General features: G+C 42.7%; 2 protein-coding genes, 1 long non-coding RNA gene, 1 other non-coding gene and 1 pseudogene across 6 annotated transcripts in view; 2 read left to right on the plus strand and 3 right to left on the minus strand.

Moving 5' to 3' along the window:
• COPG2 (COPI coat complex subunit gamma 2) overlaps positions 1-10,112 on the minus strand; it is a 114,950-nt gene extending 104,838 nt beyond the window's left edge. The window contains exons 1-4 of one of the 2 annotated variants that reach the window (XM_072784582.1): positions 9,972-10,112; positions 8,677-8,729; positions 8,029-8,109; positions 4,830-4,901 (exon numbers count right to left, since the gene is read on the minus strand). In XM_072784582.1, coding sequence (XP_072640683.1) covers positions 4,830-4,901; positions 8,029-8,109; positions 8,677-8,729; positions 9,972-10,008 — 243 coding nt within the window. In that variant the 5' untranslated portion in view covers positions 10,009-10,112. Of the gene's footprint in view, positions 1-4,829; positions 4,902-8,028; positions 8,110-8,239; positions 8,472-8,676; positions 8,730-9,971 lie in introns of those variants that run through there. The other variant, XM_072784583.1, reaches the window with a different exon arrangement.
• A 340-nt stretch (positions 10,113-10,452) lies between these two features.
• TSGA13 (testis specific 13) lies at positions 10,453-26,211 on the minus strand. 2 transcript variants are annotated; one of them, XM_072784596.1, is made up of 9 exons: positions 26,082-26,211; positions 23,626-23,796; positions 21,946-22,014; positions 21,680-21,758; positions 19,500-19,571; positions 18,877-19,083; positions 13,670-13,809; positions 12,988-13,115; positions 10,453-10,716 (listed from the first exon to the last, which is right to left on the minus strand). In XM_072784596.1, the coding sequence occupies exons 2-9, from the start codon at positions 23,646-23,648 to the stop codon at positions 10,550-10,552; spliced, it is 885 nt and encodes a 294-aa protein (XP_072640697.1). In that variant the 5' UTR covers positions 23,649-23,796; positions 26,082-26,211; the 3' UTR covers positions 10,453-10,549. The 2 variants fall into 2 exon arrangements, with proteins under 2 accessions (XP_072640697.1, XP_072640698.1); XM_072784597.1 differs by lacking the exon at positions 10,453-10,716 and adding an exon at positions 11,962-12,103.
• Positions 10,470-14,622, plus strand: LOC140609278 (uncharacterized). Its single transcript, XR_012011173.1, has 2 exons — positions 10,470-11,482; positions 14,168-14,622. It is a non-coding gene; the product is annotated as an uncharacterized lncRNA (long non-coding RNA).
• On the minus strand, positions 22,249-22,355 carry LOC140609639 (U6 spliceosomal RNA). The gene has a single exon (XR_012011393.1). It is a non-coding gene; the product is annotated as a U6 spliceosomal RNA (small nuclear RNA).
• On the plus strand, positions 24,548-25,516 carry LOC140609560 (peptidyl-prolyl cis-trans isomerase FKBP3 pseudogene; annotated as a pseudogene).
• Positions 26,212-27,614: the final 1,403 nt, after the last annotated feature.

Here is a 27,614-nt window from a genome sequence, read left to right on the forward strand (position 1 = left end):
GTGGTATCAGTAAGTAGATCACTGACTTCTAAGTGCTAGGGGTTGAGACAGGAGTCAGACAATTAAGGGATACAGGGGCATATTCTGGAGTGATGAGAGGCTTCTGTATCCGGAGTGAGGGGACGGTTCTAGGACTCCATACACTGGTCAAAACTCACTGAATCGTACACTTAAAATTGGTGAATTTTATTATACATAAGTTACACTCAGTAAAGCTATTTTTGTAAATACTAAAATAAAAAAAAATTTCCTATAAGTCAACAAGAGAAATATAAATAAGCAAAGAATGTGAACAGACAATTCACAGAGGAAGAAAGTAAATGGCCACTATACATAGGAAGAATTTCAATTTCAGCAATGATCATGAAAATGCAAATTAAGACTACAAAGAGATGCCATTTCACATTCTTCTGAATAGCAAACATTTAGGTCTGATAATAAGAAATTATCAGGAACAAGTAAGGATTTGAAGCAATGTCTGTATAAATTAGTACAAGATCAGTTAAAGATCAACTTGATAAGATCAAATAACTAGCATTATTTAGAAATTCCAGTCGTAGGTATCTATCCCAGAAAAATTCTTAGTATGTGCACAAGACATGTCCATAAGCATTATGTATAACATCATTTGTAATGACAAAGAAGTAGAAGCAACACATATCTACCAATGGGAGAATGGACAAATAAATAGAAATACTGTATACTAACACACTGGGAATACATGTAGCAGCGAAACTGAATAAAGTGGAAGTATGTGTAGCAAGAGAGTAATCTTGAAAACATTGATTTTGAAAACTGCAATAATAATATGATCACATATGTATTTTTAAGATTTATTTACTTGAGAGAAAGAGAGAGAGAATGCGGGGGAGGGGCAGAGGAAGAGGGAGAGAGAATCCTCAAGCAGAATCTGCACTCAGCATGGAGCCTGACACAGGGCTCAATCCCAGGACCCTGAGACCATGACGTGAGCTGAAATCAAGAGTCAGCCACTTAGCCAACTGAGCCAACCAGGTACCCCAATCACTTATATACATATTTTTAAATATTTTATTTATTTATTTGAAAGAGAAAGAGAGTGCACAAGTAGAGGGTGGGGATGGGCAGAGGGAAAGGGATAAGTAGAGTCTCTGTTCAGCAGGGAGCCCAACATGGGGTTCGATCCTAGGACCCTGGGATCATGATCTGAGCAGAAAGGAGACACTTAACCAACTGAGCCACTCAGGTGCCCCCACTTACATTTTTAAATATAAAAATATACACTTAGTGATACAAAAAAATACACTTAGTGATACAAAAAAATAAATATATAAAAAATACACTTAGTGATAATATTTTTATACTAAGTATAGATTATGGATACAAATATATGCAATATATATAGATGTAAACCTTTGTAGGAGGTTACCAATATCAAGATAGTAATTACCCTCTGCTAAAGGACGAAGCTCCACATGCTACCAGCAAAATCCCCACCTCCCTTTCTTACCCCCCAAAAAATACACCCTTAATTCCATATTCTGCCTAAGTGATCATCAAAATGAATCACAGTGTGCTGTACATGGTTATTTTCCTGTCACTACAAACAACCTAAAATACCGTGGTCATTATTCATCACCTGGACACTTTTTGCCATACAGCTGGGAACAGCACTTAATCTATTTTCCATCCTTATCAATTCCCCAACCCTCCACCATGTTTTCTGGCACTTTCATCAGCAAAATCTCTTATATCCTTAACTCTTCTCCTAAAGTCCCCATCTTGTCTCTAATTAAAACCTGGCTCCTCCCTGAGAACCACCCCCTCACAGCCCTCCCATTGGTGGCTGTGTCTCTCCTTCAACCCTCATCCACTAGACCTGAATGTGGGGAAGCTCACTACCTGTTCAAAATCTCTATACTGCCTTTCTCACTGTACCTTGTTCACCCCTAAAAATTTCTGCCTTTAAAGCTTATGCCTTGAGGTTGCATCACCTGCCACCACTCCTGGCTATATATCTAGACCTCTGGTTACTTCCCTTAAAAAAAAAAAAAAAAAAAATTAGTACCTTGTTCACCATCGCTATCTTCAATATTATCCCAGTAATAATTATGGGTGACTTCAATATTCATCCAGACCATATTTCTAAAACTCTAACCACTGGGTAGAATTGGCCTCTTCTCCAATGGTCCTGTTCTCCTTCCTTCTGCAATCACCCACTTCTACTATCATCCCCAACAATTAACAGTATCATTATTTTCATTTTTCCACTTCCAGGTATTTCTCTCTCTAGCCACCACTCCCAACTCCAGCAGCCCTTTCAGGCCATCAGGATCTACAATCCATCAATTCGATCAACTTTTTACTGTCCCAAACAGTCCCCGTCCTTACTTGCCTCCTAACCAGATTCCATAGTTAATATTTCAGTCACTCAACTTCCTTGCTTTTCCCTCTGCTTACTAACCTGGCAAAACCCTAACCCTGATTAAATCTAATCTCTAACCATTCCACACCGCAACCTGAAGCCTGTAGCAGGAGAAAAACATTCACTCTGCTACCAGGTAATACCTTCAATTCATGACCACTAACTCCAAGGGGTCATTCGTACTGTCCAACAACCTACATTTCCCCAATCCATTTTCTGGAAGACTATTGCATGCATTATTTTCTTAAGACAACCCCTGTGCTAGAGGCTTCTAGTTTGTCCTCATTCTGATTCTTCCCTGCTCTGCATCCTCTTCCCTGTTCCATTGGCCAGCTCTTCTTTCCAGCCGCCAGCCCTCTGAGCAACAGCACTTTGGCCCGCAAACTCACAGAGCCACAGAACCACAAAGAGGCGACAGCCTTCCATAACTTTTATAATAGTCCTTCTCCCTACTCCAGCAGCCTGAAATGCCTGGCTTTCTAGTCTCACTCTTCTAATACATAAACCTATAATAATCACAGTGGTTCTGCCTTCCTGATTGAACTCTGAATTTCTGGTACAGGAAGTGATTAAAGGGAAACAGGACCTTAACAACAGAAATCTGAAATTGCTTCTCTGATTTGATCAAAGGCATTAATGACCCTGTTTCTAGTGGTAAAGAAGAAACTCGTAGTCCATGGCATGCAGAAGCAAAATACTTAAATCATCACCTGCAAAGAAGCATCATTAGGGACCTATAAAAGACAAGGTTTGGGTAACCCAGTAGTTGCTGCCATAGAATATTTTGTAAAAATGTGATATAATGGGGTAGTTGCTACTAAGAACACTGGAGAACTTAGTAAAAGAAATGAATACGGAGTTTTAAATTTACAGCTCAATGTCTGGGTAACGGACTAGAAGTCTTCCATAACACCATAATAAAAAGCCTGTGTCATGTGGACGCAAGGCTGTGAATTCTGAAAAGCAAACCCTCCATGTGGCTGAAAGACAATGAAAATTCCATAGACACCCTGTGGAGCATCTTGGATTAAAGGGAGACCTTGGGATTGGGAAGGACTGGGACCCTGAAAATTGGGATGGGGATATACAGGCAGATTCTGATGAAACTGAGTACCTTAAACCCTCTAAATTCCCCAAGCCTCCTCTGAAAGTAGAAGCAGCTCTTCATTCTCTAAGGAAATCAGTCTCCCTTTGCCTCAAGAATGTGTTATAGCCTCACCAAGACAGTTGCCCTACGAGAGATTGCAGAGTTCCTGAGATCGACCCCGGAAGCTTATCATTATCCAAACATATAACTACACACAAATCCTAGAAGTTCCTGGGGGTTGGGCACAAAACGTGGCCTGTGAAGATATGTGGTACATACCAAAAATACTGCAAGATTTGGACAATTTATGTCAACAGAAAGCTGAGAAGTCTATCTCCCAGAACTCCCTTCCCTGTAGGTTCTGAGCTAGAGCTGGGCAAAAGAGAAACGCACCGCATTTAGAAAACAGAAGTAGGGTGCCTGGGTAGCTCAGTAGTTGAGTATCTGCCTTTGGGTCAGGTTGTGATCCTGGGGGCCTGGGAGCAAGTCCCACAAGGGATCCCTGCAGGGAGCCTGCTTCTCCCTCTGCCTATGTCCCTGCCTCTCTCTGTCTCTCTCATGAAGAAATAAATTAAATTAAAAAAGAGAGAAAAAAAAAAAAAAGAGAGAAAACAGAAGTAAAGCAGCAGCCATTATGTTCTGAAAGTCAGGGTGTCTTAAGGCAGTGAGAAATAAATGCAGAGGTGCTGGCAGCTTTAGTTTGTCCTTACTCTTCTTTTTTCCTACTCCATGTCCTCTTTCCCACTCTGCATCTGACTGTTCTTCTCACCAGCCAGCCCTGCTAACAGCAACCCCAGGCCCACCAGAAACTTGACTAGGAACTTAGAGATGTGGTAGCTACGTCCACTGACTTCCACACCAGTCCACTTTCACAATGGCATGCCACAAGCTGGATATGAACAGCTTTTATGACTGCATGAGATCTGTGAAGGAACAGCTTTGTGCTGTTATCTGTCAATCTTTCATATTCATACAGACTTTAATGAACACTTAAAAATTTTATGAAGACAGGGATCCCTGGGTGGCGCAGCGGTTTAGCGCCTGCCTTTGGCCCAGGGCGCGATCCTGGAGACCCGGGATCGAATCCCACATCGGGCTCCCGGTGCATGGAGCCTGCTTCTCCCTCTGCCTGTGTCTCTGCCTCTCTCTCTCTCTCTCTCTCTCTCTGTGACTATCATAAATAAATAAAAATTTTAAAAAAAATTTTATGAAGACAAATAATGTTTATATAATTTTAAATATTTCAAGCAACCTTTTCTAATTTGGAACATTCTTAAGTTCCCCAAGGTAAAATAATAAAAGGAGCTTTTCCAGTCTAAAAGAATAAAATATACTTACATCATTAGATTGAAACAATCTAGTCATTGCAAAGAAGGCTTCTGTGGCTTCCATAGTTCCAAAGTGTTCCCCCTAGGGAAAATTTAAACAATTTCTTAAACTTAAAAAAAAAAAAAAACAAAAGTATATTAAGGACTTTCTCTTTATTTCTGCAAAAATCTTTTAGAACTTGACAAGAAAATTCTTTGTAAACATTCTGCCTCTAAGCTATTTTTCTGGTTTTTAATTTATAAACCTGCATGGCCATTTTGTCCACTCCTTATTTGAAATAATTCAGTATCACACACCATGTTATAAAAAGCTCTGGAATAGTAGTCTCTAACCTTTTAGCAGGTAGAGAACCACAATTTACAAAGAGGTAGAAAGTAGTAGCAAGTTGAGTTCCTAATCAGAATGGCATGTTATTACTACACTGCATACAAGCAGAGATCACACCTTTTATATTCCTATAATCTAATGCCCAGCACAAAGCCTGACATACTGTAGTACAACAAATATTACGTTGTGAAGAACTATATATTACAAATCCAAAAAACAAAAACAAAGGGACCAACTGAAAGGGCACGAACCAGATTAGTTATATAAAAGCAAGGCTTTGGAAGATACCTTGGATCAGAACTTTAATATATTTAAATAAATCACCTGAGGATCTTGCCAAAGTACAGAATCTTGCTTCAGTAGCTCTGGGTGAAGCCTAAAATTTTGCATTTCTAACTCGCTCCCGGTGATACAAATGCTGCTGGTCTCGGAATGCCATTTTTTTAAGTAGCAAGATGTTAGATAACCTATTTCACTCACAGTCAAAAAATTCCAGATTACAGACCACCTGAGGCCATTTAATATTTCAAATTTCAAATATTTTCAAATATTTCAAAACAAAACATTTCAATATTTAATTTCATTAAAAGCAATCTTCATAATGCATTAGGCTCAATCACTTTTCAGGGCTTCAGATCTCACATGGAATATAACTAGTTTTCAATCTATCTGTCATGGGTATAAGAATAAACAAATTTTGGGGATCCCCGGGTGGCTCAGCGGTTTAGCACCTGCCTTTGGCCCAGGGCGCGATCCTGGAGTCCCGGGATCGAGTCCCACATCAGGCTCCCGGCATGGAGCCTGCTTCTCCCTCTGCCTGTGTCTCTGCCTCTCTCTTTCTCTCTATGTCTATCATGAATAAATAAATATAATCTTTAAAAAAATTTTTTTTGATGAACAGCTTTAAAAGCTGAAGATGAAAGACAAAATATAAGAATTCACAATTACTTAAATCAGAGTGCTCAACATGCTCATCCGCAAGAGACTTCTCTCATAAATACTTAGTGAATAGACAGAAGTCCATGCGCCTTTTAGTCACAGCAGTAAACCCTAAGTTCCGACTTTTAGACTTGAAATTCAGAATATACGAGTAGGTTGCTGTGACAGAAATGTAAAAGTATTTTTCCATAAAGCAATACCAAGAATTAGGCCAAAGGTAAAACTAAGGTTCCCAAACCTGTTTATGTAGCTGACTGTGTTTATTTATCAGATTATACTCGTAATTTCCTTATCAAGATAATGAAATGTTTCAACATGAGCTGCTCATCAAAGAAGTACTAGTCGATACAAAAGTATAGGCTATTCAGCACACCTTCAACTACTCAAAACTAGGCTTGTGTAATGGATTTAGCCAACTTGGACACATTGTGTGCTACGAAAAATTAAATCAAACTGACTTTGCCTTAAATGTTTCTAATATGGTACCACAGAAGGATATGATGTTTGTACAAGAATATATTTTATGTAAGAGTAACTTGTTGAGCAGCCCAGGTGGCTCAGCAGTTTATCGATGCCTTCAGTCCAGGGTGTGATCCTGGAGACCCAGGATCGAGTCCCATGTCGGGCTTCCTGCATGGAGGCTGCTTCTCCCTCTGCCTGTGTCTCTGCCTCTCTCTCTCTCTGTCTCTCATGAATAAATAAATAAAATCTTAAAAAAAAAAAAATTAACTTGTTGCTCAGACTCCATTTGCAAAATAAAGTAAAAATAAGATATTCTCATGAAATTCAAGTAGGAACCACAGTCTTCTTAACACCATATATTAACCACCTGAAGTATATATGTATGTGTATTTGTGTGTACATGTGTGTGTGAATCTAAAAAACAAATTCATATTTTTTAAGGTCCTAGACATTCCATGAAATTTTTTTAGTCTGAAACAAAACAATCAAAAACACAAGAAAAATAAAATAACAGTAATAACAAGCAGAATCTATGTTTCATCAGGGCAAATAGTTTTGGTGATTTTTGTCTGCTATATCCCCAGTGCCTAAAACAGTGCATTAGAATCAATAGGTGTGGGCAGCCCCGATGGCCCAGCAGTTTGGCACCGCCTCAGCCAGGGGTATGATCCTGGAGACCCGGGATTGAGTCCCATGTCGGTCTCCCTGCACGGAGCCTGCTTCTCCCTCTGCCTGTGTCTCTGCGTCTCTCTCTGCCTCTCTCTCTCTCTCTCTCTCTCTGTGTCTGTCTTGAATAAATAAATAAAATCTTTTTAAAAAAGAATCAGTAGGTGTATTATAAATATCTGCCGAATGACTGAATGAAAACTACTCCTGAATGTGTACATCCAGGATTATTCTCAGAGCTTTACGTTCATTATCTTGTGGAATCATTACAACTCTATAAAACAGGTATTATCATAATCCTCAATATATTTTCTATAGTCCTTTTCTAGGACATTAAGGCCCAAAATGGTTAAGCTCAGAATCATATCACCTGGCTTGGTACAGTAGGAATAATAAATATAAAACCTAAGCATTAAAATCAAAGCTTGAAAAACATCACTATTATACTCCTCCCCCTTAAAAAAAAAGTAAAATATCTGGGATTTGTCCAAGATTTTGTACTGTATTTTTGGAGGGACATAAAGACCGCTGAACAAATCTAAACATGTTTTAACATTAATACTTGTTAAATTCAAATCAATGTTGATAATCTATTATGTGCTTAGCTGGTCTAGTACCTCATGAATAAAACAGAAATATATGTCATAATCCTTGTCCTCAAGAAGTTTTACATATCATCACCTTAATCAAACACTATATACTTTTAAATTGAGTGAATTTTAAGAAATTAACTATACTTTCCAAAAAGTACTTCACTGAATGTTATGTATTTCTTTTCCAGGAAACAAATCTGAGGAAAATCAAAATAGCTTACTTGGTTCAGTAAGTAAAGAATCTTTGTAAGAATATGCAAACATCTTCTTGGATTGATGGGTGTTTCATTGAATATGCGAGCCTGTGGGAACGAAAAACATTTTTAAACAGCATGTTTTCTGTCATTTCTATCATATTACAAAAGATCAACTTTAATCAAATAGACTATTACATATTTTGATCACAACATCCACATAATGTTAGTTGCTTACAGTTTTCAATTTATCACAGTATACGATACACTTTGGTCTTTATATTCCGTCTATACTAACTCCTTCCCTTACATCTAGTACTTCAACTTTATGGGCGTTATGTGTGTTAAGAATCGTAATATTTATCTATATCATCTGAATATAATTAGCTTAATATCTTTAACTTCCTTCAGTAACCTTGTGCTAAACATCTCTTTGGCATTTTACTTAAAATTATCAACATGTGGCAGAGTGTCTACACAGTTTTGCGTTTCTGTAAGCTCTAGACCCTCCTATGGTAAGTTAACCCCTCTTCCTCTTCCCTCAGGTCTGTATTTTCCGAACACAATTATTACATCCTTCAATTCTTATTTCGGGTCATCATATTCCGGAGGCTCTCTGCCCACCATTCCAAAATGGAATAGAAAGAAAGAACACAATATACTTCCAAGTCATACCTCCTGTAAGACAGCACTCTTCTCCAGATGCCGAAAAGGATTGGAGCCACTACCTATATCATAAACAAAAAATGTCTTCAATAGCTGTCCAAGACAAACTTACTGTCTACAGAAGGGTACTGAATGCTTGGGATATCTCACCTAGATGAAGCGACCACTTGGATAGCACAGTGACAAGCGTTACTAATACACATATGAACTGAATAAAATCATATGGATTCTGGTACTAGCTGTCGTTGCTAGTTACTGAGGATCTTGCACTTCTCTTTTGCACGATCCCTGCCCAAAAAGAGTGTCTTCTTTCCTTGTCCTCTTTTTATGGGACTGTTGCGAGCCTATGTTATGTTCACACAGCTAAGATTAATGAGACTGTGGTAGGACCCTTTTGGATTTCCCTGAAAGACAAGCGCTATCTTCCATGTTTCCAACAATTACTTCGAGGCAGAAAAGAGTTTATAGCCAAGAATGCTGTCAAGCTGGAAGGGGCCATGGAGATTTACTAAACCCAAACGTCCACCACACCATGGGAGAGCCGAACCAAACACTGAGGGCTTGTGCTTTGGGAGTTGGGGGGTTGGGCGGGGGGGGGTGTTTTTAGGTGGCTTGGCATCTTCCCCACTCGCTCTGGATCAAAGTTGGGTCTCGAGAACGCCACTCGAGCATCCTCCGTACCGTGGGCCAGTCGTAATCCCCTGGGAGGCGGACACAGCTAAGGTCCTCGGGCAGGCTGGAAGGGCCAAGGCGCTTCCAGGTTCATACACGCGCGCGCGCGCACACACACGCGCACACCCACGCGCACACACACGCGCACACTCGGTCCCGGCGGACCACCTCCGGCGCCCCCAGCGCGCGTGCACCCGCCCCTCGCCGCGCCGCGGGCCCGCCTCCTCGGCCTGGAGCACCCCCCGCCCCCCCCCGCGGCGCGGCGGAGGCGGAGGCGGAGGCGGAGGCGGAGGCGGCTCCGAGGGGCTGCGCCCGGGGGCGGGCGCGGGGGCGGGGGCGGGCGCGGGGCGCGCGACCCGAGGGGAGGCTCCGAGGCCGGGGGAGGGGCTAGGGGCAGGCCCCGGGCTGCAGCCGAGCGGAGCCGAGCGGGGCCGAGCGGGGCCGAGCGGAGCCGAGCGGGGCCGGCGGAGGGAGGGAGGGAGGGAGGGAGAGAGGGAGGGGCGGGCTCCAGCTCCGGCCCCCTGGCGCACCGGGCGCCCACGCCTGCGGGTCCGCGGCCCCCGGGAGCAGGTGGCGGCGGGCGGGGAAGGGGCCCCGCGGCCGAGGGTGGGCGTCGGCAGCCCAGCGCGTACCAGACTCCTCGTCCTTCTTGTCGAATTTTTTAATCATCTTGGACGACTTCCCAGCGCCCAGACCCACCGCAACCGTCCAGGCGCCGCAGCCGCGAGCGGAAGAGGCTGCAGGAAGGCCGGCCCCGCGCCCCGGCGCCGGTTGGGTCGCCGTCCCGTCACTCGGGGAGAAGGCCCGCCCTCCCGGCTGTGGCGGCCGCGCCCGTCCCCCGGGGCCGCGGCCACGCCCTCGCCCCGCCCGCAGCCGCGCGGAGGCGGGGCCGGCGCTGGGCCCCCGGGGTGCGTCGCGGCCCCTGCGGGGCGGGGCGGGGCGGGGCGGGGGCCCACGGGGGGGGCGCGGGGCGGGGGGGCGCGGGGCGGGGGCCCACGGGGGGTCGCGGGGCGGGGGGGCGCGGGGCGGGGGCCCACGGGGGGGCGGGGGCGCGGGGCGGGGGCCCACGGGGGGGCGCACCCGCCGGCCGGCGAGCCGCAGCGCCAGCCCGGAGCGAGCACAATGCGGTTTTATTTGGTCTGCGCGCCCTGGACGGCGCCTGGTGCGGCCCCCGAGCCTGGGGAGGCGGCGGCGGCCGGGAGGGTCGCCTTCACTGGAGGGCAGCGGCCTTCCTGACGATCCGCTGCGGGGCCCTTCCGTCGCGGCGGGCGCGCTCCCCGGGCACAGGGCTGGCGGGTTCCTGGTTCGGGAGCGAGGAAAGGCTCGGCGGTGCGCGGGCCGCCTCGGAGGTCGGCACGTCACTCCCTGACTTGGCGACTGCAACAAAGCACGGGGCCCCCTGGTCAGGGTGGGTTTCCAGAGGGTCGAGAAGGACGCTCAGTGGGAGGCAGGAAAGAGACCCGCTTGGAGGGACGGAACAAGAGGGCAAATGTTGGACCACGGACTACCGCGCCCAAGCTTCTTCACACTTCTGGATTCCTTCCGTTCATCAAAACCCCGCCAGTTCAGAGAGGCTTCCCGGTGTCATCCCACCCCTTTCCAACGATCCCACCTGCAAGCACGTTGACACTTAGAGAACTCTCAATAAGGCGCATTCATACTCCTCGTAGCCTTCTCCTAAAGTGTGTGTGGCTTTCAGGTTCTCCCGTCTGAGAGTGTAACTAAGAAACTGTTTCTACCTTTGGCTTCAGTGTCATCACTTGATCCAGATTCTCTTTTAACCTCTGCCTGTACTTGGAAGCTTCCACCGTGGGCTCTTCTTGCTTCCATCCCTCCACACTTTTTTGATGCATTATGTCTTGCCAATATCTCTTGAATCTGTTTGCTCCTTCCTACTGCCATCACCTTGGTTCAAGCCCTACCGTCTATCTCTTCCAGGGCCCCCTAATCAGCCCCCATCTACAACATTCTCTGGGTAATCTTTCTTTCTTTGGTTGCCTGGCAAACGTGGAACGTGACTGGCTATTGGCAGAACGAGGGTTTGCTGGCAGTCCCTTTTGCTTGAAGTGGAGACATTGTTTCAACTTCTCAGCCCCATGGGCTTTCTTTAGGGAAAGCATCAAAAGGAGCCCTTTAGAGTAAAGTAAGTACTCAACTTTTCTTGAAGGAAACTGTAAAATCCCCAGAAATCTACTAATTGCTACAGACAGATATTAAGTGTTCTGTTTAGAAATGTGGGGACACCTGGGCGGCTCAGTGGTTGAGCGTCTGCTTCCGGCTCAGGTGGTGATCCCGAGTCTGGGGATCAAGTCCCGCATCTGGCTCCCCTCAAGGAGCCTGCTGCTCTCTCTGCCTCTGTCTCTGCCTCTCTCTGTGTCTCTCATGAAAAAATAAATCTTTTTAAAATCTTGAAATGTAAATAAGATAGAGCCTTAAAGGTTCATGCCCTTGAAAAATTAGAGAAATTCTAATCTAGATTAGATTCCAGATTCGAGAGAAATCCCCCCCCCAAAATGATTTAAACCAAACTGCTGATAACCTACATATAGTACCATTTAAGATTTAACTCCAACTTTACTAAATGTCCTATTAACTGTTACGTTTATCTTCTCTTGCTTATAAAGTTCCAACCTTGCCTTGGTGAAGGGGTGGAATTTCCCTTGAAGGAAATAAATATTCCTACTTATTTATTCTCGGGCTGGGGGTTGGGAGGAAGGGGAAATACAGTCTTGGTGCTTGATAAGTTTCAGCACTTCTGGTTGCCCTATAAATGTTAAATGATTGATAACACGTAAGGAGCATTCTTGTTCCATTCCCGTCCATAAAACCTTATCGCAAACCCCTTCCATACTATGTCCTGCCTCGACCCCAAAGAAACTCATTAACCTCTGAAACCCACAGACTTATCCTTTGGTCCTTCTAGAACAGCTTTCCGACAGCTTTTACTATGCTAACATGGGGTGGTGCATAGATAAATAACTTGAATTATTATAAATTATTATAAACTTGATTAAATATATGTCGAAAAAACCATGTTATTAGTATATCAAACCCATGATGTAAATGATATAGTATTAGGAAAGGAACAACAACAAAAAACCTTTTAAAGAAAAACATTAGATAAGCCAGAGGGCAAATAATACATCAATGTGGCCAAAACTATTAAGACGGTAGGTGATGTCATTTGGGAAACACTATGCTAGAGCTTTCTTAAAATGTAGGGGTTTTAAAAAGAGAGAGAGAGAGAAGAAATTTAAGGGTTTAACAGGGTCCAAAGCCTAGTATTACTCGGGCCTCTTAACAATTCTTAGCTTCCAGGCTACAAGGAAAAACAGTCTCCAGAACCTCCAGGAAAGATGTTGATTTGTCCTTATCTCTTGTCCCCAAAAGGTGGTCCCTCCTGCCCACATCTCAGATGTGTGTAAGCCTTTGCTTTGAAAGAAAGAACCTGGGTGGCTCAGTAGGTTAAGCATCTGCCTTTGGCTCAGGTCATGATCCCAGAGTCCTGGGATCAAGTCCCATATAGGGCTCCCTGCTCGGTGGGAAGTCGGCTTCTCCCTCTCTCTCTGCCCCTCCCCTCTGCTTGTGCTCTCTTTCTCTCAAATATATAAAATTAAAAAAAAAAAAAAAGGTGGGAGAGAAGCTTACCATCTTTCCTCATATCTCTTTTACAGACTGAAGCAAAGTTGAGCTGGGGGTACATTTTTTTCTGTTTCCTCAAAGCACAGACCTTTAAATACTTCCCTTCACTCTTGAAATCATTGTCGGTGGAAAACCTTAAGAAAGAAAGCTCATTTAGTAGATCCCAGGGCAGGGGGCTTAATGGAACCAGTCACTACACTCTGATCCTGGGGGAGAAAAAAGGACAGTCACTACAGGGTGTTCTTTGGTTTGGAGTGGAAGGGACACTTCTAAGAACCTAGCATTGTAAATTGGTGAAGGAACTCTTAAATCTCTTCTCTCCCCGAATTAGATGTGAGCTGCTCCTGTAACTAGTTTCAAATGAAATCTCTCGGCTCATTGTTCTTAAGCTACAGCCCTTCACATGCACTGAGAGAAAATTTTGTTCGGTGTCCTCTCATAGATCTTTGAGTGCTTCTTTTCACTCTTGAAAATCATTCTCAGTGAAAAACCTTAGCTTTGCATTATTGTCTCTTTTCATTAGGGTATAAATGAGGTTGAGGGTCATGTAGGGAAGCTGTCTTATTATTATGCCGTTATAGATATTTCCTACAATTGAAAAGCTTTTGTTAAAGTGTGATGAAAAGAGATTGTAACATGAATAAGGAGAAGATAGGAAAGAAAATGAGTACAAGAGCCAGGACTTCACCTAAACCACTGTTCTCGCTGGGATGTAGGATCCTCCAACAGGGTCACAGGAAAGGTTGGTTTCAGCCCAGATCTTAACTTTTTTTTCTGAGACATCAGGGGTAGGCAGACAGTCCCAGGAGGTTTATGCTGATAACTTTCCTGCAGCAGAGGAAAGGAGAGTAAGTGAGGGAGCAAACGGAACTAATTTCCTGGACTAATCTTCAATTCCCCTAAAATGATGCAACAAAACCTGCCAGAGAGGGAGGTGAGGACTGAAACCAAAAGAAAAGGAAATGGTTCCCTGAGTGGGCTAAGATAGTAGACCCCCTTATCCATGGAACATACATTCCAACACCCCCAGGGGATGCCTGGAGCCACGAATAGGACCAAGCCCTAGATATATATACTCTATTTTTTCCTATACATCCATACCTACGATAAAGTTTAATTTATAAATGAAGCACAGTGAGAGATTAATAATAAGCAATAAAATAGAATAATTACATTGAAATAAAAGTTATGTGAATGTGGTCTCTGTCTCTGTCTCTCTCTCTCTCAAAATAATGTACTGCACTGACCCTTCTTCATGTGATGATGTGAGATGATAAGATGCCACATGATGAGATGCAGCGAGATGAGTGACATAGGCATTGTGACTTATCATTAGACTACTGCTGAAGGAGGATCATCTGCTTCTGGACCAGGGTTGACTGGGTAACCGAAACCACAGAAAGCTAAACTGCTGATAAGAAGTGCATACCGTATCCATTTGTGTTGTTGCTGGAGGACATGTCCAAAACCTGGTCAGTGTCTTAAGTAATTGACTGGACTTGCCCAGTGGCCCTTTGAAGTGAATGGCAAAGGATGTTACCCAGTTTTGAGAAGGATTCAATTAGTGAATCACTTAGGAAACCAAACATCTGGTAATAAACTGGGAAAGAAATCCATGGGACTCCACCTTCCTTTCTCAAAGATGACTGCCTCATTCACATTCCATTCTCTGTCTGCAGTGAAAAGGTCAGGGAATGGGATGTTTTGTGAGGTAACAATTTCACCATTACTAAAGGTCATAGAATCAAAGGCTTTAAGAAAAGATCTCAAAGGTCACCCAATCTACCCATCTGACCTTTTTATCCCCTCCCAATATTACTATCAAGTGGTCAATCTTCCTGTTCCTAAAAACTCAACCTATTTCCTCTTTACTCAGCTGTTGGCCATCTCCCTGTAACTTCTACCTTGTAGCCCAAAGAGAACACATCTAGTGTCTCTTGCTTGGGGTCCTTAAGGAATTTAAAGAGATCCACCACATTCCTCCTAAGCTCGTTCTCCTGTCTTAGGCTCAATATTGCAAATGTTGTGAGCTTTTCCTCATGTGATCTGGCTCTGGGCTCCCTATTCTCCTGCTTTTTCCTATTAACTCATTTGAGAAAACTACTGTTTATATTTTTCCTAATGTGTGGCAACCTGAAATGAAAGCAATATGCTAGCAACAGCAGGACACATCCCATCACCTGGTTAAAGTCTCTGTTCAAATATCATCACCTCTTCTGAGAGCCTCGTCTAACTACACTTCTAAAATTGCCCGTCACACCCATCATGCTCCATTCCCTCATCCTGCTGTGTCATGGCACTTATCACATAATATAGTATCTGTGTGATTGTTTGCTTGCTGATGGTCTGTCTACCTCATTAGAATTCAACTTCATTTAGGCCGACTGTGGTGTAGTCACTGATATATCCCTATCACCCATAACAGTACCTGGCACAAAGTAGGTGCTCAATAAATACTTGTTGAATCAATGGAAGTATAAATGAATGGCCAGACTGATGAAATGACACAATCTGAACTTCCTCTCACAAAATTTTAAACCCTCCTAAGAAAAAACCCCCAAACTTCCTGTTGAACTGTGTCTTTTAAATTCTGTATTCATTCTCTTTAAGCTCTTCCGGTGTTTTGTTTTTTGTTTTTTTTTTTTTTTTTTTTTTTTAGATTTTATTTATTTATTTATTTATTTATTTATTTATTTAAAGAATTGGTTCTTCCTACACTTTTTTTTTTAAATATTTTGTTTATTTATTCATAGAGACACAGGAGGTTGGGGGGGGGGCGCAGAGACACAGGCAGAGGGAGAAGCAGGCCCCATGCAGGAAGCCTGACATGGGACTCAATCCAGGGTCTCTAGCTAGGATCACACCCCAGGCTGCAGGCAGCACTAAACCGCTGCGCCACCAGGGCTGCCCAGCTCTTCTGGTTTTAAGGAACTTCTGTGTTTAAATTACCTCAATAAATAGAGGTTTTGCTGTAAGAGTGCATGTGTCTAGGAATTAAGACACAGCTAACACTCTGACTATAAGAGGAGCAGAAATGTTACCAGAGCTAGACCTCGTGGCAGAAAAACAGGAATGGAAAAGTATTTGGGGGGGGGGGGCGGGGGGGGCCTGGGTGGCCCAGTTGGTTAAGCATTTGCCTTCAGCTCAGGTCATGATCTCAGGGTCCTGGGATCAAGTCCTGCATAGGCTCCCTGCTTGGTGGGGAGCCTACTTCTCCCTTTCCCTCTGCCTGTTGTTCCCCCTGCTTGTGCTAACTCTCTTTCTCTGTCAAATAAATAAAATCTTCTTTAAAAAGGGGGGAAAAGTTTTTGGAATCCAGGACAGCACTAGTTAAGGATTACCACAGTGAGTTGGGTCCTCACCTCTGGCACCCTATCATTAGCATGTCTCCTACTTTCTTCCTGTTTGTTTCCTTCTTTCTCTGCCATGCTCACTCCCTACCTTTACTCTGTATTTTCTTCTACCTGTAACTTCTGCTTATTTGTTTCTATTTCACTAGAATTTCAGCTGCCCCTCCTTTTCATGGTCCCTACACTATGCTCTTCTTCCTGGTTTGATTTTTTTTTTTTTTTTTTAATGGCCTCTCTCTATCTGTCCTTTCAGCTTCCATTCCCACTGCCTTCATCTTCCCCTTTTCCAGCTCAGATGCCTGGAAGCAGGATTGTGATGGGTCTGAGGATTTTGGGTCGCTGATATGTTGGTTGGCTTTGGTGTTGGTTTGGTTTTGGCTTTTGAGGGGTTTCTTGTTTGTTTTCATTTGGGGATACCAATCTACACCACGGGGTACTGATCAGCCTATGAATTTTGCTTCACTGGGTCTGCCTCCTCCCAGGTCCCAGCTAGTTGTACAAGGGCATCCTTTTCTTCTTGAATGGTGGTAGGGCCATTTCACTTAGAAGGGGCTGTGAGGATAGCGACCACTGTGACAGACATGCCTGCTCTGTTCTTCAATTTGCCTGCTGGAACCTACCCCTTCTTATACACATGCCTGGGCATAGCAAAAGAATGCTTCTTATGTTGTGTAACAGTCACTAAAGACTGTTACATTTGTGTAGCACAGAAAGGGGGGTTGCAGCATGAATATGAAAGAAGTGTTCTAGATATTGGGCCTGTCCCTCTTCTTGGACTTGTTCCAGATCGCCTGTAGAATTCTCATGGTGTCACTCTTTGACAATCAGTGCCTTAACACTGTCTATTAATACAATTTGGCTGGTAGCACAATTTGCTCATGAATATGATCAGGTCCTGCATGTGATTTGGAAGGCTCAGAAAGTGCCAGCTGTTGGGAGAAAGCTCTTCTTACATCAAGCTACACCATAGTCTTGTATTTCTTTCTCTACCTTGAGTAGAACAACCCTGGCCCGGCAGTCATTCCTCTGTCAAGTGTATATTACCCATAACCATGAGAATTGACCACCGAATTTATGCTCAAAGGGCACAAATCCTGAGACCCAAGAAACCATAGGCAATGAATTTGTTAATGAAAGCACGTTTAGCATGTATCATTGCATGTTAGCATTTTACCCTCCGTTTGGAGAGGAATCTTTTACTGCCATTCATCTAGGAACTAAGGAAACACAAACCAGAATTCACCACATTGTACTAGAAAGGGTCTGTCTTGGGTAATTTCTGTGATAATTAGATTCTTTTGTTTGCACTTTCACTTACTTCATTCAATTTCTTCTTGTTGTAGTAGGCCTGCTCTCAAGGCTGTCAAGATCTTTCTTAAATCCTGATTCCTAAACATCTTTTAAGCTGATTTTCCTCACTTCCTCTGCTATTGATGTAGTACAATTCTGCAGCACCTCTCACTTTGATTGTTGTAGTAACATCACGACTTATCTTTCTGATTTGCATCTCTTCCACAGTGAACACATCTTTTCTCACAGCCTCCAAAAACAGTCTTTCTAAAATGCCAGTTTGATTATACCTTTTATGTCTCCCCCCTTTTATTCTTTCATATCTCCATGAATGCACCTCACTTTCTCCAGTCTTCCTGGAGATAGGGGATATTTTCCTCTTCTTTTGTGAGGGGTCACCTCCTCTGTAAAACCTCCCTGATTACTCCCTTCCCCCAACAAAGATACTAAGTTCTACTCTGTTCTGTTGTTTTGCATATTCTTTTATTATCCATATATCCTCCTATAATAATTTTTATTATTATTCATATTCATATTCATAATAAAATAATAATTTTATTATTATTCATATTAATAATGTATATTATTATACATATTCTCATGTATTGATCAGTGTCTCCTACTAGACTCCAAGTTCCTTCCAGATAGAAACTGTCCTGAAAGCATCTTTATATTTTCATTCTTTGTTTCATGTGTGTTCAGCAATTGTTTATCACATTGAACATGAACTTCCATCATGTAGAACCGAGTCCCAAACATCTGGCTGCCATAATAGTAAATGCTCCGCTCTGTTCCTCTCCCCATCTCCTGACACCCAGAAGCAATGATCCTGACACCCAGAAGCAATGAGTGTAAAGGGTAAACCCTTTACTAGTTTCCCATTTAGTTATTTCTGTTTCTCATTCCTCATTTCCTGGCTTATCCTTTGCTACTTTATACTCAACTAGGAAGCCAGTGGCTAGATTACCTTTGGTTAATTACAAACTAAATGTCTTTGGCCAGGAGGCACAATTTCTAATTAGGACCATGCAATAAAGTTTCATGACACAAGCTTGTACAGTTCTGGTTCTGAGTCTTTCCCAGGCTCTCCAGATTCTGTGTGTGTGTGTGAAGTACATGGCAAGGAGTAAGAAGGAAGAAGCTAGCTCCTGAGCACCATCTTCCATCATGTTAACTTAACTCCCTTCTTCAAGCTAGCTCCTAATTCCTCAAGGACCTTCCTCAGGGTGCCAGGATGCTTCCCCGGTGCCATTACCTTGAGCGGCAACTCCTTGGAAAAGTATTTTGGTGCCATGTCCTTTCCTTGCTGGTCAATTGGGCAGGGAAGTGGGTTGTTGGTCAGAATCAGCAAGGTCTTATCCTGATCATACTCTGCTACTTTTAACATGAAGCTTCTGATTTTCCTGTTTTGAGCCAGGAACCTCTGCAAAGCAGTGGACTTCAAAGGCTCATAGTACCAGGCCTGAGCAACACAGAGGTTTCCAGAGAAACAAAGGGATTAGATCCAGAGAAGATAAAGAAATCAATTAATTGGCTTGTCTTCTGCCTCTGTAGGGAAGGGACAGAGGTTGCACCTGCCCTTCCATCCCCACCCCACCCCTGCATGTGCAAGCTCGTGCTCTCCCCCCTCAAAAAAAAGAAAAAGGAAATCAGTTGCAGGGACCGCCTTCTTCCCAGTTCGTCCCTTGTCCCTCACCGTCAACCATATTCAGCACTGCCGCTGGCACAGTGTCCTAGGACAGCTCTGCATCTCTGTGTGGCGCCTGTGTGGTCACAGATGCTGGCAGCACTGGGAAGCAGGGTAGCAGTGGCACTGCTGCTGGACCTTACTCTTAGGGAACCCCGGGGTGGGCGGGAATGGATATTTTCTCCACCTACCAAATTTGGATGGATTGCGTAATGCTGGAGGTTCTTCAGAACAAATTTTGATTGCCAGACTGCATCACAAATCTAGAGACAATCATTGAAATGAGTGGTTTCAAGTTGCACCCAGCCTCAACAATATTCCATTCCTCACATGCCCTGAGTCCGACTAAAAACCGGCCTCTGATTTAAATGAAGTGAGGACAACGCTGTGCTTCAAGGTTTGTATCCTGGGATTCTGGAATGTGGGCCACAGCAAAGAAAACTAGGTTCTGAGGTGTCCTGATGGGGAAGCTTGTACGTGGAAATGTGGACCTGCTTTATGAAGTCAGGTAAAGCTGTGAGAGGGGAGTGGATAAAGGCAGCATCAAAGTTCAGGTGGGGACAAATCACTCCAGGGCATCACACCTCTTCCTTCTGCCTTTTTCATTTTCATGGGAAATCAGGTGAAAATCAACATGGAAGACACCCTCTCAGGAGAAAAGCAAGTTATAAAAGGGCAATAACCTACAGGTTGTAGTAGAAGGAAGCCCCAGGGACCGTTGCCTGCCAAGATGGAAGCAGACATGGAGGAAGGGAGAAACAATGGTGCATTTGTTTTTGTTTTGTTTTGTTTTGTTTTGTTTTTTGGAATATTTCTACAGTACGTGATTCTTCCAGAAGAGTTACCAAAAAATAACTGAACATTGGTAATACTTCTGTCCGCCACTCTGCTGGTGGATGTGCTGGTAACTGGCCGACTGTTGGAGTGTCATGTCTGGTTGTGCAGTTGCTGGGCCTCCTGCAGCTCCTCTGCTCAGCCTCGTGTTGCCTGGCCTCTAGCTCAGCCCTAGGTCATCCAAAGATGAGTCAAAGGGATGAGGACACCAGGAGATAAGAGCTCTGAGTTCCGGCCTTTGGGCTGAGCATAATTAGAAATCAGAAGCGGGCCCAATCCTGTATTTAGATCCGCATTTCCAATGATTGCCATGCCCCTGGGAAAGGTAATATGGTAAGATGGGGTGCAGGGGAGAGGGAACATGAAGATAAAAGGTAAGGAAAGCAGGAACATGAATGGAAAAGAGGGAAGAAGTAAGGATGGGACAGAAAGGTGCAATGAGGGGAGGTGTCATGGTCTGGAGGGAAATGCCAGGAGCCGGCAATGCCCAGGGGTTTGGGAGAGCCGACCAGGAGGAGGACTATCAGAACCACACCATATGTTCCATTAGGAACAATGAGAAGAGATAGATCCAAAGATGCAATGATTTAATTTTATTACCCTTTTGGAAAACTGAGGTCCTTTTGTTCAAAACAAAGATATATTATGAATAATCTGCTTTGGGGGAGGGAAAAAATGAATAATCTGCTTCACAGCTATAATATACATTTAGAAGCATAGAAGTCTCTGAAAAAAATTTGAGAAAAAGATGTGAAGACTTCTTTTGTAGGGCTTTTTTTTTTTTTTTTTTTTTGAAAGGGGGGATGGTGGGGAGGAGCAGAGGGAGAGGGACACAGAGAGAATCTTAAGCAGACTCCACACTCACTAGGGAGCCCCACACAGGGCTTGATCTCATGACCCTGAGACAAAATCAAGAGTCAGACACTTAACCAACCGAGCCACCCAGGTGCCCCAGTAGGATTTTTTTGTTTGTTTGTTTGTTAATTTTAAAGGAGAAAGTCTCTGAGGAAAATGTTTCTAATCTTGAATTTTTCTGAGGTATTGCATCTCGGTTCCAAATTAGTCTACAGCTATTGACTAAAGTGTCAAAACTGACAACAGTATCTAAAGTGGAATGTGAAAAAAATAAAATAAAATAAAGTAGAATGTGTTTTTAGTTGAATTATACTATCCAGGCTGGTAAAATAAAAGTTGGCCTGGAAAATTCACTTGCATATGAAAATATGCTGGGGAAGCAACCGAGCTACCCAATGGAGTTTTGCTGTAAGAGGTGGCTGGCTGTAAGGTCTAGCGAAATCAGGTTTCTAAGATAGGTTTACAGACCCTGGCTTCTAGCCCTGACTTGCTGCTGATATGTCCCTGTCTCTTTTCTAAGTCTCTGTTTCTCTTTTACAAAATTGGGATAAACTAACCTTGCTCTCTATATAAATCTTGACCCCTTCTTGCTTTTCAGCAGGAAGTTTGTGAACCCAACTTATAAAGTACTCTAACTCCAAAGAAAGATTGCACATAAATATTTGCTAATGCTCTTTCTTACCTCATCATTATCAACCTCTATTACTTTCTCAAATTTAACTGAGCTGGTTCCTGGAATATTTGATTTGCTGTTTTGAAACCTGAAAAAAAAGCAGAATATCCAACTGTATTTTCTTACTCCGAGCTCTTGTCATGTTCTCAATCTCCCTCAACAAAGTTTGGGAGCCTGACTTAGAAGAGCCCAATTTGACTGATCACTAATTGAATATGTATGTATAATAAAGAATAGGATTCATTATCCAGCCTGTGTGCTGGGGGAAAACAAACCTTCGGTTTGAAGAGTTAAGCAAGTAGGACCTCTTGGAGACATGATGACATCTGGCAAGTTGAATTCTTCTGAAATAGCAGTTTTAGACAACTTAAGGAAGTGTCTTAATAGACTGCTTAAGGACATTCCTTTAGACAACTGGACATTCATAATACCTCTAAAGACCACCCACCTACTATTTTGAATGCCTACCTGCCTATTCTTCTCCACAGGAAAATAACTCTACCTTTGCCAACAATTGATTCCACAAGAAGGGATATTATTAGTGGGAATTCACACTAAATTTCCAATTCTTTTTTTTTTTTAATATAGAACACTTCACAAATTTGCATGTCATCCTTGTACAGGAGCCATGCTAATCTTCTCTGCATCATTCCAATTTTAGTGTATGTGCTACTGACATAAGCACAAATTTCCAATTCTTAATTACCATGCTTGGATTACTGCTCCCTCTTGTACCCAATCATATCTAGGTTTCTCTATCTAGAACTAAGGTGGTAAAAATTGTCAATGGCAAATAATCTTATCTTTGTTGTTTCTCTTACTTTTTAAAAAAAATATATTTTATTTATTTATTCATGAGAGACTCACAGAGAGAGGCAGAGACATAGGCAGAGGGACAAGCAGGCTCCCCTCAAGGAACCCAATGCAGGACTTGATCCCAGGACCCTGGGATCATGACCTGAGCCAAAGGTAGATGCTCAACCACTGAGCAGATGTTCCTGTTTCTCTTACTTTCTAATTCCCTACCCAGATACCAGTTCCTTTTGGAGAAAAGAGAGAGTCAGATGTTGTGATATTTAGTAAGAAGGTATTTTCAATTCCTTGACTAATTTTACTACACCCATTTAGTGCCTGAACATAGTGAAAGATGCCCATCAGTAAGATTGGACTAATAATTAAAATAAGTGGCCTACTTCTTCTTTGGAGATAGTTCCTATTTGGGTATTAAACTAGCTTACATTAAGTAGGAGCCTAGGACTACCTGAAGTAGATCTCTCTCCTCTAAAAATGAGGGTGGCAGTGCAAGGACCAAACTAAGAAAAGTAGAAATAGCCAAGCTATGTAGCTGTCAGGTCAACTGCTATAGAATGGTACAAATCATCCCAAATCTAGTATCAAGTCTCTCCAAGCATGGCTCACTTCCATCTATTGCTGGCTACCAACTTCATCATTTACTCAGGCCAGAGATCTTAAAAATAGTCTCAAGGGGAGCAGGTGACACATTGTGGATAGACTAAGTTCATCCCCACTTAACATCTTAAAGTTGGTACCCTTTTGACTGTCCTCTTACTTTAAGCTATCTCATAATAGTATACCATAGTCTTTATTATAACACTTTTCAAAACACTTCTTTATTATTTCAAAGGCAGCACGGGATCCCAGATACTCTTCTTTAAGGCCAATTTAAGGCAGATTGCTGTGGGAAAAATGCTCCTTCAGCCCAGCAGTGTCAACAAGGACAGTCTGGTACTTTCCTTTTGATAATGCTACTCTACTTGCTGCATAAAACACAGATCCAGATCTGGGCTTTAACCTGAAGACAGGTAGTCAATTAGAACATTTTTAATGAGGTCTAGTCTACTCTGGGACTAGACCTGTTCAAAGTGATATGGGCTACAACATACATTTGTATAAAATGGTATTTATAACTTAGTTGGGCAAACAAAACTACATACTTGGCGTGTCTCTTTTGGCCCATTGCTGTTCACTGCTAAGTGGGCTGATCTGAGGCAAGTATTCACCCAGAGGCCAAATTCAGCGCCTCCAAATAGTCCACGTTCTGCAGAGGCTCAATTCAATCCATTCCTTCCTTAGCACACACCATGTGCCCAACCATGTTCTTGATCCTGCATGGGAAACAAAAGAAGACTGGTAGATGCTGTTCTGAATGCAGAAAATGCACAAGACATGATGACCTTTGTCTTCAAGAACTTTGGTACCAAATGCTGGGGTGGATGGTGGTGTTGGAGGTGGGGAGGGAGAGAAAGTGACCATTAAATGTGAAACAAGAAGGACGCCTGGAAAAAAATAAAAAAAAAAAAAAAGAAGGACGCCTGGGTGGCTCAGTGGTTGGGCCTCTGCCTTCAGCTCAGGGAGTGATCCTGGAGTCCTGGGATGGAGTCCCTCATTGGGTTCCCTGCATGGAGCCTGCTTCTCCCTCTGCCTATGTCTCTGCCTCTCTCTGTGTGTCTCTTGTGAATAAATAAACAAATAATCTTTAAATGTGAAACAAGAATGACAAATAAATGGTAATTATTGGTAAGTAAATGGTAATAAGTCATTTCATCTCCTGGGGAGAGAGTTAACCAAATGATTTAAAGGTGATATTCTAATTTCTTTAGAATACATAAAGATCTGAAATAAAATTGATTCATGGGCCAATTGTGGGAGAAAGTTGGAGAGCAACAGCTTCCCCTGTGAAGCTGGGGAAAGTGTGTATGTGTTGGTGTGGGGGAGAGAGTGGCAGGGAGCTGCTACCTTCTTTGATACAGACAATTTAAAAGGGAAGCTAAAAGTTGATGATGTACAAGCTACTATTTAGAGAGGTCAGTGAGGCTTGGAGGGATGTTTCCTAAAGAATGTGGGGCTTGAGGAGGCAGCGGGGGAGGATGGCGGCAGCCGTTCCACAGCGGGCCTGGACCATGGAGCAGCTGCACAGCGAGCAACTACCCAAGAAGGACATTATCAAGTTTCTACAGGACCATGGTTCAGATTCGTTTCTTGCAGAACATAAGTTATTAGGAAACATTAAAAATGTGGTCAAGACAGCTAACAAGGACCATTTGGTTACAGCCTACAACCATCTTTTTGAAAGTGTTTCAAAGGTACTGAAAATATAAGTAAAGTGTCTGAGCAGGTGAAAAATGTGAAGCTTAATGAAGATAAACCCAAAGAAACCAAGTGTGAAGAGACTCTGGATGAGGGTCCACCAAAATATACAAAATCTGTCCTTAAAAAAGGAGATAAAACCAACTTTCCCAAAAAGGGAGATGTTGTTCACTGCTGGTATACAGGAACACTACAGGATGGGACTGTTTTTGATACTAATATTCAAACCAGTTCAAAGAAGAAGAAAAATGCCAAGCCTTTAAGTTTTAAGGTTGGAATAGGCAAAGTTATCAGAGGATGGGACGAAGCACTCTTAACTATGAGTAAAGGAGAAAAGGCTCAACTAGAAACTGAACCAGAATGGGCTTATGGAAAGAAAGGACAGCCTGATGCCAAAATTCCACCAAATGCAAAACTCATTTTTGAAGTGGAATTAGTGGATATTGATTGAAAGAGCAATGCTTCAGATACAAAGACATTAGCAACAATAAAACATGGCCTTGAGGAAACTTATGTAACTAGAGCTGGTTACTATTGTAAGGGGAGAGTCAACTGGAAAATTCAAGAACTCAGATATTGTTTACCCAATCCCCAACTTTTAATATATGTAATCCATCATAATTCCTTAAAGTTTGAGATATTTTACTACAGCTGTGTAAAATATTAGTTAAGGTGAAATGACTTTCCTTTTACCTCATGTTGTAAACTAAAAGGCTCAATAAAAACGTATTCAGTGTCTTGGAAAAAAAAAAGAATGCGGGGCTTGAGCCAGGACCTTGTAAGATAGTGTGTCAAGTTGCCTACTTAGAAGGTATATGTTGCTGTTGTTTTAGGTAGTAAAACAAACATGTAGGATGGGATCAAATTATAGGGGTCTTGGCAATTAAGAAGAACTTTGATGGGCCTATCAGCCCAAGCTCCTATAAAGCCCACGGGTTTGGAGAAAAAATTGTGTTAGTGTTGATAGTGCCAATAAGTGATTGTTTAAGGTTTATATCTAGTTTGATTGTCTAGACATAAACCCTAAAGACAATCGTCTAGAGTTTATGACTAGTCTGAGCTAAACTCTGAAAGTCCCCTCAAGGGGAATAGACTAATGAGCTTTTCACCCTTTTCTCACCTTTAGTTTACTGGAATCGTGAGTCCAATTCATGTATATTGAATCTACAATAAATAGAAGCCATCAAACTGAGAGGTACAAATCTTGGGCTGCTTTTCTGCAACCCAGGGTGGAAAAAACAAAATCACACAAACACAAGAACTACATCCGAAACAAAAAAGGGAAAGGTCTAGTGTACAATACCTTGAAGGACATCAGGAAACCTTATTTCACTGAGGAAGGGGTGATTCCTTGGCACTGAAACTTTCCATTTTGATGTGTCTTATCCTTTCACTGATTCTGGAGGAGACACAGGAATTGTGATGAACAGGCAATCTAGAATGCTGAGAAGTTCTATGTTGGTGTCAGCACAAAGACATACTTAAGATCTGCTCCAATGTGCTCCAGTACGTTTTTCTAACCTATGACTTCCCTATACACACCCTGACCTTGTCAGCATTTTTGAATCAACCTCTACTTTAGCCAATGTTTTCACCCGATTCCTCAAATACAGTGAACTCTGTCTCTTATTCCCCATACTTAAAATGCTCTCCCCACCCTTCAAACCATTTGAATCTTCTTTCTTTTTGTTGCTACTGAGGTCTGTCCTCCCCAGAGAACTTTCCAGATCAGTCCAATCCCAAATGCTAGCCTGCAGGCATTGTGTTTGCTTCGTTGTTTTGTTTTGTTTGTGCATGCAGCTCTATAGTATCTTGTATGTCTACCTGTACTTTTCTTCTGTATAAGGTACTGTTTGGCTCCTAGGCAATAAACTCCTTAAAAGTGACATGTGAATTATATAAATATATATTTGTTACCCCACAGTGCTTTGTATGTTAGGCATTCAAAAATCAATATTGGTTTATTTCAACATATTTACATTTATGACGTGTTACGTACCATACTAGGCAAAGGGAGCCAAATATGGGTCATAATCCCTGACCTCGAGGAGCTCACAGTTTATTTAGCCAAGAAGAGAGACAAAAAAAAAAAAAAAAAAAAAAAAAAAAGTTCAATGCAACAGATTGCAATGCCTATATCAGAGATCTGTTCGGGATACTGTTGGATCAGAGAGGAAGAGCACTAAACCCTGGGATATTTGGAACTAACACCTAAAGTGAGCCCAGAAAGGTGAGTGCAAGTTAAACAGGTGAAGAGAAGAGAAAATGGACATTTGAGCAACAGGCAGCAACACAAGCAAAAACATGAGAATAGAACAAAGCGTGGCTTATGTAGGGGAACTGCAAATAGCTTCTGCCTAGAGCATAAGATTGAACAGAAAGGTAGCAGGAGGTGAAACTGGAGAGGAAGCCAGGGTCCAAATCCTGGAGTGTGGTCCCTGATAGAAGCTTGTAGGTTATTCTATGAGTAATAAAGAGCTACCAAGGGATTTTAAGTCAGGAGATATGTTGAAGAATATATATTTTAGAAACATGAAGATGCTGGCAGTGTGAACGATAGATCGGAAAGCCTTTGAGAAGGCTGTGGGCATTGGAACCTGTCATGAGTAAGTGTCATGAACATGCTGGTTAGCAGCCGCTGCCACCTCGTCTCTCTTCTTCCTTCTTTAAGAAAGGAACCATAGCTGAGTAAGATTTTTATCAGCTTTCTCTGTCCGAATCCAGTTTTTCTCCTGTCAGTCCTGGAAGCTTGGCCAGAGTGATCTTGCTGAAGCCTTCCTGTCACAAACTGTCTTGTTGAACCCCTCGTCCCTCCTGCAACACGCCGGCCCCTGTA

The sequence above is a fragment of the Canis lupus genome, chromosome 18, assembly GCF_048164855.1.
Source record: "Canis lupus baileyi chromosome 18, mCanLup2.hap1, whole genome shotgun sequence".
Lineage (NCBI taxonomy): Eukaryota > Metazoa > Chordata > Mammalia > Carnivora > Canidae > Canis > Canis lupus.